Consider the following 12,064-nt stretch of genomic DNA (forward strand, 5'->3'; position numbering starts at 1 on the left):
TGATTAAAGACAAATGTTGACTTTTTAAAAATTTTAACTGAATATTTTAAAGTCTTTTGCCTTTGGTAAACGTGTCAGCAGAAGACAGGAGTTAGGAGCCTGTGGTGACAGAACTACATAATCTAAAAAGATAATAAAATTTCAAGAGAATTTGGACAAAAACCATTAATGTACGTGGTTCTTGTATAAACTAAAGCTAATATTTGATTTAACGAGAAAAATCTAGGTAGTTCTTGATGAGCAGGATTTCTCTCTCATTTAGAAAAAAAAGTAAAAAACCAAAGAAAAATAGCCAACTCCAGAATACAGTTCTGCAACATTGGATTAAATATCCTTTAATTTTTCTTTTTAAAGTGTCATAGGCTTCACGCATTCCCATGAGGTGGTGCTGCCTTCTCTGTAAGATCACCATTTTTACGGTAAAGATTTCATAACACAGAAATGCAGTTATCAACTCTGATGTTTGGAATACCCTGACCCAGGTTTTTTCCAAATTAACTTGCCAGAAAATTGGTTACAGGCTGCTCTGTAAATTAATTTAAGGCCAGGGCTGTTTTTCCATTCTGGGAAAGAGTGATGTTGCTGCCTTTCCATGTGCAGAGCCCACGGCAGCTGTGGGCTCTGGGACAGGTGCCGTGGCCAGGGGCCAAGTACACCAGTGGGGGTGTCTCATGTTCAGGCCTTCTTCACGTGCAGTTTTTAATCCCCCTCTGTCCTTCCCTTTAGGGAATCCTGTGTGATGATCGTGTTTTGGCATCAGCTCTTTGGAGAAACCTCCTTAACAGGAACTGTGATGACCCTCGGCACCTGGAGCTGCTCGTGGAGTACGTGCGCAAACAGGTGCGGCCCCGCTCTGCCCAGCACGGGGCTGCTCCCGCTGCCTGCCTGTGCAGCTCATTCTCATCACTAAACCTGGTTGTCATATCAGTGATCATTTCTAAGGAGAAGAAAGGAAAAATCTGAAAACTGGATGATATTTATTATAGAGTCATGGAATGTCTTGGGCTGGATGGGACCCACAGGATCACCCAGGCCAGCCTCAGCCCTGCCCAGACTCTCCAACAACCCCACCCTGGAGCTCTGGCAGCCTCGGGGCCGTGCCCATTCCCTGGGCAGCCTGGACAGTGCCAGCACCCTCTGGGGAAGAACCTTTCCTGATCTCCAGCCTGACCCTGCCCTAACACAGCTCCAGCCATTCCCTGGGTGCTATCCCTGGTCACCAGAGAGAACAGATCATTACTGCAGTTTGATGATAAATGGCTGTAGAGAAATTAATGGAATATTGAAAGCAATCCTGCTCACCTATTTCTGGACCTGTGCCATGGAGTGGCTTGACAAAATGTGCCAGAAATAGGCTGCAAACTTGTTGTAGAATTGTTATCAATGTTAGAGAGCTGGGGTTCACCTCACAGTGAAGTAGCTTGAAAGTCTCTTGGTGACCTTTGAGGAAAAGAAACAAACGGGTTTGTTTTCCAGAACTATTTCTTATTCTTTCAGTTATTACCTGGAGGAGACAGCACTGAGTAGTGCTTGTCCTCTCAGCCCTGAGGAGTTTTGTGAACCGGATCTCTAGGAAATGTCGGTGGGATAAAGTCCATGTGGGCACCAAAGAAAAGAGTGAGAGAGGTTATGGAATAAAAATGGAGGGTGTCGGACAGGAAATTGAAGACCAGAACTTTCACAACATCATTCTCTGTAATGTTTCCTATACCATTTTCAGGATCAGATAGAGGTTTGGAGAGACAGTATGCAAGTGAGTGTCTGAGAAAATGGGAAATAAAGGGCTGAGCTTTCTAAGGGGCTGAGGACACTTTGGGAATGCCAGAGACTTCTCAGGAGGGACTGGCTTAATTAAATGCTGAAGGTTGATGATGCTCAGTGGTGAAGCTGCAGGAAAGTTTGCTGGGGACAAGCACATATTAAAAGTATGTAATTTGGGATAATTTCTTGACAGATGGGGAATTTGTTGCACCTCTAGATATTCAAGCAAAGGATAGGTCTGAAGCAATCAGCAGTTGAATAGGAAAGAGTGATCAGGCAGGAAAATGTGGCACATTGGAGAGGAATGAGGTTCTGTGCAGACAGATCATTCCTGCAGACAGATGGTGCACTTGAGGAAAACATTCCCAGCTTTACATAGGTACCAATGAGCTCTGAACTGTTACCACACAGGAATGAGGCCTTGAGATTACATTTCTATTATAAAAAAGGCAGTTCAGCACTCCATAGTGTTTAAAAAAGTGTAAAATAAATCCTCAGAACTACTAGGGAAGAAATAGAGGATAAAATACTGCTGTGGTGCCAGTTTTACATGTCTTGTACCGTTGTGAGCTGGAATAATGTGTCTGGTTTGGGTGCTGACCACCAGAACAGATAAAATATTACCTGAAGAAGGGTCAGAGAGGAGCACTAAGGGTGACAGTGAAACTGCTCCTTTTTTAGCAATAAGTAGAATCCCCTGCCCAAAAAAAGAATGGGAGAAAAAATGGGAGCGATCTCTGGGAAAACTGAAGGCATGTGAAAGGTGAGGAAGGAAAGGGACACAGGAGTGTGGGGACAGAACATTGGCACAGTTGGTTGGGATGCTGCAATTGCACATGGGGTTCCAAAGCCATTGGCAAGATTTATGGAAGAAAAGTTTGCGCAGGCTATGAAATCCACAGCCACTTCAGACTCAAAATCAGTCAGTGAACAGATTTTGAGAGGGAGGGAAAATGAACAAGGAAAAGAGCATTGTGTGCTGTTTTTAACTCCTCCTGGGGAGGCTGCTGGTGCTGACTGTCAGGAACAGAACATTGTGCTTAGGTGGCTTTCCAGTGTGACCCTCTGTGGCCATGGGTGCATTCATTCCCCTGTTGAGAAACTCCTTGTCCAATTATCCTTGTTTCTAGTAACATTGTGTACCAGGTTGTCCCCAGCTTCTTGTGGATCCTGTCTTGAACAGTGGGTATTAGTGGATGCCAGAGGAGAACATACTGACAGCACAGCATGTATTGTACCCCTGGTCAGCTCTCCCAGCCTTCCTGAGTTAATGGTGGTGGGTTTGTCTTTGACTCATCCTTGAATGACTTTTTTTTTTTCCATTTCCCATATTTAGGGTGACCAGTGGCAGCAAGTTGATCCTCTGCTATATGATAAGAGGGGCTTTTTTAAAATTTTGCTTACATTACACCTTAAAATTACAATAGATCCCAACTATCTTGCCCAGAGAGGTTGTGGATGCCCCATCCTTGGAAGTGTTCAAGGCCAGGTTGGACAGGGCTTGGAGCAACCTGGCATAGTGGAAGGTGTTCCTGCCCATGGCAGGGGGCGATACTGGATGGGCTTTAAGGTTCCTTCCAACCCAAACCATTCAGGGATTTCTTTTGTTGTGAGAATGAGCGTTCATTGCATGTTCACCTCTTCCAGCTCAGGTGCTTTGATGGGATAAATCCCAGCTGTTCCCTGCTGTCAGGCCATCTTTCTGTAGCTGAAGCCTCAGTTGTGTGCAGGATGGGAGCTCTCCATGGGGCTCTGGCCCAGGCAGTGTTCCCTGCAATAACCACCAGGAGGATGAAGTGACTCATGGCAGCTTTGCTGGCTCCTCTTTGCCCTGTTGCCAAACCTTCAGAGGAGGCATCAGTGACGCAGGTGGCTCCAGAGGATCTGCAGATCCTTATCCCAGCCTTCCCGTGACGCTTCACAGTCGGAAGGGACCGTTTTAGGTCCACCTTACACAAAAGGCAGAGTAGGCTGAAATGTCCCTGTTGTGCTTGCTTTTTGGAAAGAGGTGTTTGTGTAGCTGCTGAGGGAGCTGCCTGGGCCGTGGGGCACATGGCAGTGACTTGCTGTGCTTGCAGGTGCAGCATCTGGACGCGCTGAGCGGGGAGGACCTGCTGCTGACGGGCGAGGTGAGCTGGCGGCCGCTGGTGGAGAGCAACGCCCGCAGCATCCTCAAGCCCCTGGGCCCCGTTTACAACGACGAAGGACTCTGAGATCCACGTGCCAGAACAGCTTGGGAAGCATGCCTGCAATGGGACTGGGCTGAGGCTCTTTGGTTGGGAAGAACAGTTTGCTGTTGGAAGGAAAACATTTCATTAGCTCTCCCATCCGTGGTGCCTCGGTAGCCTCCCGACAGCCGCCCTCCTGAATCTTCACCTGCAAATAAATGCTCATTGTTTTAAGAACCTCTGTCCTTTTTATGGACCCAAGTGGCCCTTGCTGACAAATGGACAGAGCTGCCTTCTGCCTTTAGGAAACCAGGTATTCACAATGATGTAGAGTTCTCTCAGAAAGACGTTTCTGTCCCTTGCCTTGTTTAAAGAGCTGCTGCTCAGAGACACAGTAGTGCCTCTGCTCCCTAAATGGTTGTAATTGTAAATCTGAGCTTTGCATATTTAGATATTAAGTATATATTTTAAATGTCAGATACCAAGATGGAATGGTCCATCTTTGCTTTAGTGGAGTTAAGAATTGCTTTAACATTCTGAAGGGTTTTCTGTGAAAATCCCTTTTAGGAACTCTCCGCTTTGTTGCACAAGGGTGAGAGAATGCAAAGAAAAATGCACAGTCCCCAGCAACCCTCTGTGACGTTGGCTGTCTGAGGGAAATTAAAGGCCCAGTTGTGGCTGGGCTGGCACTAAAAGCTGCCCCAGAACCTGATGTTCAGTCTGCCTTGCTGATTCTTCCACATTCTTTGTAGAATTGTCTTTTCGGAACTCCTTTATGAAAAGAACATCCCTGTTGTGTCCCTGGGACAGGACTCTGCCATCCTCCATCCCCCAAAGCAGTGGTCCAGGGGTTTTAGCAAGATCCTTCAACACCAGTGAAAACTTTCTATGGCTGTGCAGGCAAATGGTGCCAAGACAGTAATTAGGGGAGCAGGAGCTGCACTGATGAGATCAGCAGAGGCCGAGGTGCTCTGTGTGGGTGGATGGTTCACCAGGCTGTTTCCAGGTCAGTGGCAAAAAGAGTTTTTATTTCTCTCCTGTCCAAAATCTGAGTCAATAATAAATGTCAGTCTGGGTTAAATTGCTGTGTGTTTGTTTTCTGTGCCATGTGTGCTTTTGATAAGTATAAGCCCTATAAAATCAGGACTAATTCCTAATAAAAGTATTAAGCAAAAGTAGAAGGTGATAATACTTAATTTATTAATTTAATCCTTAATTTGTGACTCCTTAGTCTGGTGAAAGTGAAACTGCCTGCTTGTGACTATTCTTCCATGTCAAGTTGCTTTCCTTGTAAGTGTGTCTGTTGGGGAATATTTGCCATCCCTTCCCTGTGTAAAAAGCAGTGGGATGCAGCATAGAGGCTCCCAAACACTGACTTGTGTATTTTTAATATTCTTTTAGGGAGCCTTCTGTGTATAAAAAAGGCTTTTTTTTTTTTCCCAGAATGAGCTTCCTCAGTTTAACTTGTTATAAAATGAGGCATGTAAAGAGTCCTTCTTTCTGTGTGAGGTGTATCCCTTCTCTATGAAAACATTACAGCCCAAACAACTTGCTTGCAGTTTATTTAAGATGCTTTTGTTGAAAGCTGAGCTAAGCAGAGAAACCTCTTATGTGTGAAGTATTATACAGTGTGTGTGAGATAATAACACCTTGTAATTCATTACAGCTGGCTTATATTTACATAAAAGAAGGCTGAGCTGTGTAGGAATCTGCTGATTAATTTATTTTTAATGAGAGTGAAGTATACCAAGTACCAAAATAAACTTTACTTTGTGTATCTTACTGCTCCTGAAATAGGTGGAAAAATTAATGGTAGATATTTTGGCTCAAAGCTACATACACTAATTCATATACAAAACAGTTATTTAAACTTTAACCCCTTTCCTGCTGTGTAATTTAAACCTGAGCTCACATTCTCCATGCCATGGGAACAGGCTGGGAGCACAGCACCATCGAGGCTGGAGAGCTGCTGGAATCCTTGGACTGGCTGGCCTGGAGGGGAGAACACTTCTGTGCTCTGAATGTGGGACAGCATGTGGTCAAACTGAGCCCTCCCCTGTGTTTACGGGCAGGAGGCTCCACAAGTGATGGTGCCAGATTGGAGTCACTGGCATCTGCCCTTGCACCTTTTATTAGGGTGAGGATAAGGCCTGTAATCACAGCTCTGCCTGGCCATGAAATGCCTTCACCACCCGCTGGAAGGGCTGAGCCAGCAGTGGGCTGTGCTTGGGTGTGTGGGGCCTGCTGAGAAAACAAGGCAGATACTGTCTCTGAGTTAAAAGGGCAATTTGTTTGAGCGGCAAAATCCACTGGAGGCTACACAGGACCAGGGAAGACTTTGCTTCATTAGTCATTAGTTACCCAGAAACAGGATCCTACAGTATTAGATTGGATATCAGGAAGAAATCCTTCCCTGGCAGGGTGGGCAGGCCCTGGCACAGGGTGCCCAGAGCAGCTGTGGCCGCCCCTGGATCCCTGGCAGTGCCCAAGGCCAGGCTGGACATTGGGGCTTGGAGCAGCCTGGGACAGTGGAAGGTGTCCCTGCCCATGGTAGGGGGTGAAATGGGATGAACTTCAAAGTTCCTTCCAACCCAAACCATTCTAGGATTTTAATGTGACCCCTGTTGCTCTCAAGAGGTGAAGAAAGATGAGCTGGAAAGCTGCCATTGCCAGGATCTTACATAAGACAGAAGGAAAGAAAATATTCCCAGCAGCAAAATCTGCCCTCTGCAAGTGTTCCAGCAGCAGAGATTGGCAGGTGAGTGATTCCTGTGCACACCTGTGCTTCAAGGGCAGCAGAACAGAGGGGGTTTAACCAAACATTGTAAAACCCATCTTCTCCTATTTTCAAAGTTTTCCAGAGGGAATGATTGAAGGTATTTCACTTATGAACAGTTCTTTGTTTATGCTGTTGGGTTTTCGGAAAGTGATCTCAGACCATCAGCTTAGAGGCACTTAATGTATCTAAATGAACATATCCATGTGAATTTCTTCTGGAGGGAACCACTTCATCATCCAGCCTGATCTCCTGTCTCATAGACAGCATTTGGACATCACTTAGGATTCCAAAGGACTCACTCTTCAACTTTTCCAGGTATCTTAAGACGAAGAGACATGAGCCCCTAGGAAGCATTCATGATTTCAGTTGGATCCTGGGTTGCTCTCTGTGGGTAGAAGGATCAGCACTCACTGTCTTCCTTCTTTTCTGTTTTGCACCATGGGCGAGTAGGAGCATGTTTTGCCTCTTAGGGTCAAACTTGGGAAGTCTCTTGCTTTAGGCTGGTATTCTTGAGATGTTTTGGAGAAGGGGGGAAGTCATGTGATACTCTTCAATGCTCACTCTCTGTTCTAGGTGGTTAAATGTTTTCCTGTGTCACCTTGGCTGCTGTGCTCACATCACCTTTGGGTGTTGCACTGTTTTCTCCTGCATCTTCAAAGTGCAGCAGTGCTGAGAGCACAGGCATCCTCCATGATCTCCACATTCCTGTGCTAGCCAGTGCTTAAGTGCAGTTACCACTTCCCAGATTTGGGACTCCCATCCTCACCTTGCACAAGGTGATGTTTTCAGTCATGTCTCTGCCCCACCAAGCCCTCAGGTCAGAACTGCTGCTCCTGGCCTGGCAGTTGGAATTAACCACTCTCCTGTCTCCCTGCCCGTGCCTCGGCAAATGTGGGAAGCAGAAACTGGACCCTGAGAACAAGAACCAGAGCTAAGAACCAGAACTGTAAATGAGATGAATGTAGAGTAGGTGAAGAGTAGCAAAGCTAGGGTGGTGAGCATCATGTGCAAGCTTGGTCCCTGTGAAATCTGCCACTGCCACTGCCTGGCACCTCTCTGAGGAGCAGTGGGAGCCATGCCCTACCCTGTGACCCACTCGTATTTTCCACATTCTCCTACTTGTTGGAGAATGGTTTAATCCTGATGGTTGCCTGCATCCCAGGGATGTGCTGAAGTACTGCTTGAGCATTTGGAGAGGTTTGCTGATCCCCTCTCCAGGGGTGCTGAATGAGGCCTTGAGCTCCAAAGCTGCACTGGGTGCTTCCTTCCTTCCAGGAAGAGAAAAGTCCCACTGGAGGGAATTGTAAGTGTTTAAGTTAATCCATACCTAGAATTGCTGTGTCTTCCTAATTCTTCTGCAAAGAGAGCTGTGCCACAAATGCAGTGGTTATTTCAGGCCCCAGTGTGGGGTTTGGTCCTGGACCCAGCCTTGTACACAAGCATTTTTCTTGGCTGATGCTGGTGGCAGCTAATTTAGAATCATAGAATCATGGAACATCCTGATCTGGAAGGGACCCATCAGGATCACTGAGTCCAGCTCCTGGCTGTGCACAGGACCCCAGGAATCCCACCCTGTGCCTGAGAGCATTGTCCAGGGTTCCTAGTGGAGACCTCCCTGTATGGGCTCCTCCCCATCTGCCCTGCTTTGACTGTTGTCTCCTTGATTAATGAACTCTAATCAAGGCTTCTCTGCAAGAGGCTGTGATGAACTTGTGTCCTGTCCTTCCCAGTGACCTGCACTGTGTCCAGCTCTCCCAGGCTAGAGGGACACCTCTCCCAGCTCTCTGAGTGATGATGTTCCTGTGCCACTGGAACAGGATCTGCATCTTTGGGCATTGTGTGTCTGCACAGCCTGGCCCTCAGCATGCTCCATGTTCTCCTGAAAGTCTGAGAAGGCAAGGAGAGGGCAGCAGCTTATGTGAGAACCTGGGAAAGTTGGCAAGGACATAGGAAAGACCCCGAGCCTCAGCACAGGTGACCAGTAAGCTCTGCTGCTTTTACAGTACCTGTCCTTCCTCTTCCTGCAGAGGGACTGTCAGCTGTGGGTGCCATGGGCTGCCCAGCTTCCTGCACCCTGCTGGGGCAGTTGTGTATTAACAACCCTGTGATCCTTCCCAGACTCCTCTGGTGAGGGTTTTTTTGACCACTGCCCCTTCTTCAGGCGTTCAGGGCTGCCCTGTGCATCCTCTGTGTGTTCTTCCTGAAGTTGCTGAACATGTTGAGGGAGTGCTTGTTTTGCTTACAGTCATTCAACCTGCTGGGCAGCTTGCTCTGCTCATTTGTGGGACAGAAGAGATGGCTGGGCCTCATCCTTCCACTGGGAATGCAGAGCTCACACGAGAGTGATCCCACCTTCTGTGTTACATCTCAGTGGCTGTTCAGATGTGATATGCTGGGAGCAGCCAGGGAGTTCAGGTCAAATGGCAATAGATCTGCCAGAGGGACCTGGGCCAGGTTAGTGGGAACACTCCCAAACAATGCCTTGATTTTTTAAATCTTTTAGTGAGCCTTCTGTGTATTAAAAAAAAAGGCTTTTTTTTTCTTATTTCTTTTTTTTTTCCAAGGCAAACTTCCTCAGTTTAACTTGTCTTGTAAAGAGCAACATCTGTAACCAGCAACATCCTCTGTCCTGTTGTTGCTGTCTTGTGCAGGTGTGTTCATCTGGGGGGGCCCTGCACAAGCTGCTGAGCCTGGATCCTGGTGGGAGCTGCTGCAGCCCTTCCAGAGGTGAGAGCTCCCTCGTGCTCATTGTAGAAGTGAGGAGTCCTGCACACTCAGAGCCTTCAGTAATAACTACATCACAATGAGCTGGGCTCCTTCATGCCTCATCCCACCTGCCTGCTCCTGGGCTGCTCCACATCCTGTCAAAACCAGGCATCTTACACAGATTTACTCAGTGTCCCACATCCTTCCCTGTGCACCCTCTTCCTGCTGGTAGCCAGACCCAGTTACAACACCCAGTTCTGGCTCTGTGGATTCCCTTTGGAAGGAGACACAGAAGGGATGTCTGGAAGTGCTTTTTCCCATGTTCAGTACAGGGCAGCAGCTGAAGGAAGCAGCACACTGTGGTCCCTCTCCTGCCAGCTGTGCATCAGCCCCCTGAGCAGCTCAGGGCTGCAGCTCAGAGGGTCCCACAGCAGCTCCATGGACTCCCTGCATGGCTTCCCATTGGCTTCCTTGCATGGCACAGGGGTGGCTGAGACCTTGGAGCTGCAACAGGACAGAACCTCTGTGCTGGGCACACCACTGGGCAGGGTCAGCAGGGCTGGGGGGCCCTGCCTCCCCTGATATCCTTTGTGGTTGGATCATTTGGCCTGTGGCTGGCAACTGGTGTCCAGTGCCCTCCTTCAGCTGTGCAGGTGTGAGGCTGCCTCTCCTCTGACTTGAGAGGGTCCTAAGAATGGTAAAGATGAAACATGGATTTCATTTGCTGCCACTGTGCTTGGAATCTGTAACACCATGGCTGGGAATCTTGGACAAAAAATGGGGAGATTTGACTTTGCTCTGTGGGTTTGGTGCTGACAGAGCTCAGTGCAGGAACTAAAATTGGAACTTTTCTCATCCAGCTCTGCTGGCTGAGTGCACCTGGCCAGTGAATTCTGCAGTGGAGCACTGCTGTGCAGCGCCTTCCAGAAATGCTGGTACAGCACTGAGGAGCACCCTGATGTTTTGAGATGGAAGATTGGGTTTCAGCCTGAAATAGAGGGGAGAAAAAAGCAAATCTGGCTTCTCGTGTTCCCGGGTGAGTGCTCTCCAAGATCTATCAGGAAACAGGCTGGCAGGCTGCCTCCATGTGTGCGTGAAGAGGAAGCAGCAGGTACATTCTGTGGAGAGCCCAGGCAAGGTGTTTGTGTTTGCTGAGCTCCAAGAACATCTGTGGGATGGAAGAACGAAGTATTGCCTAATGTTTGGCTGAGCTCAGTTATCAGCCAGAGCAGAGCTGCCCAGGGACATTGACTTGGAAGTGGCACTTGGGGAGTGCGTTCAGCCAGAGGGAATTTTCCCCTTGTCTTTCTCTGTGGATTGCAGAAGGTGTGTAGACAAGACTTACAGATAAGATCCCAGCTTTTAGCTGGCAAAAATAGGCTGATGAGATTCCCACATCCTGTGTTGGCCAATCAGCCTCTGGAGTGCCAATTAGAGCCCTTTTGCCAGACAGCAGGGACAGGACTCCTCTCATCTAATTTTAGATGTCTGAGTGGCAAACCTCTGTCACTGAGTTGGGCAGCCCGAGCTCCTGCTGTCAGTGGGGGCAGATAAGAGCTTCCCAGGCACATTTCATCCAACCTGTTCCAGGTGTCTGCTGCAGGGTGAGGTAACTGACTCCTGGAAGTCTCTGCCTCTCCCCACCAACCCTGAATGAGCCCAGCCTGACAAGATGGAGATGTTTACATCATGTGTGCTTTCATGTGCTGAGGACCATGAGAAATTACTGGAGGGAGAGTAGATCATTACCAAGCAGTGCAAATCCCTTTACAAATCCCCTTTACAAAATCAGCAGCAGAAAATATGCATTGGATTACTTCTTTTAAAACTCACACTCTTTTCAGCTCTTTAGGAAGGCAACAAGAAGGGTGATGGTACACTTCTTTTTTGTTATGACCCTGGCAAAGCAGCTCCAGAAAAACACCACCATGTTACAGCTCCTTCCCTTTGTTACTCCCCCAAACTTCCTTACACTGGGTTGGCTGTTCACATTTTAAGCTATTCTTTAAGCTGTTCTAACATTTACTTTCACCTGTCACACTTCTGTGCCAGCAGCTTTGTTACAGTTTTGTCCCATCCCTACTTTGCCCTTGCTCAATGCATCACAGCCAAGTGGCAGCCAACTTCTGTTTTCTGATTCAATCAATGCAATGTTCTTGCCATTTGCAGTCCTGCTGGGGCTTCATCCTGACTTCAGGCACCCAGAGCCCAGACAGCTAATCCAAACTAATCATCCCACTCAGATGTTGTCCACGGAGAGTGACAGTCCCTTGGGGACATGATTCATCCCAGCTGTCTTAGAGCCTGGTGTCTGGATGTGCTGGTTCACACTCGGGCATGGCCGCCCCTACACCACTGACCATTGCCCCTTGATTATTCCAGGGCACACATTTAGCTTTTACTTTACTTAATTTAATCCCAGGAGATTTTGTAGATAAAAGTTTAATTGATTACATCAACACTCCAGCCAGTTTTTCATTCTCTGGTGTGTGTTCAGTAGCTCCAAGGTGAGCTGATCTCTGCTTCTCTGCAGCCCTTCACAGGTTGTGTTCTCCTGGTGTTCCCACATAGTGCCTGAATTCACATAGCAATGTCTGCCTGTACTGTTCCTCCAAAAATAACTCCATGATGCTTTTGGGAAGCTGGAATT

General features: G+C 47.7%; 1 protein-coding gene across 2 annotated transcripts in view; it reads left to right on the forward strand.

The window, feature by feature from the left end:
- LOC103823654 (ubiquinol-cytochrome-c reductase complex assembly factor 1) overlaps nucleotides 1-5,010 on the forward strand; it is a 46,566-nt gene extending 41,556 nt beyond the window's left edge. For both annotated transcript variants that reach the window (XM_050982070.1, XM_009098766.4), the window contains exons 9-10: nucleotides 727-840; nucleotides 3,840-5,010. In XM_050982070.1, coding sequence (XP_050838027.1) covers nucleotides 727-840; nucleotides 3,840-3,974 — 249 coding nt within the window. In that variant the 3' untranslated portion in view covers nucleotides 3,975-5,010. The remainder of the gene's footprint in view (nucleotides 1-726; nucleotides 841-3,839) is intronic.
- The last annotated feature ends 7,054 nt before the right edge of the window (nucleotides 5,011-12,064 follow it).

Source organism: Serinus canaria, chromosome 20, assembly GCF_022539315.1.
Source record: "Serinus canaria isolate serCan28SL12 chromosome 20, serCan2020, whole genome shotgun sequence".
NCBI lineage: Eukaryota > Metazoa > Chordata > Aves > Passeriformes > Fringillidae > Serinus > Serinus canaria.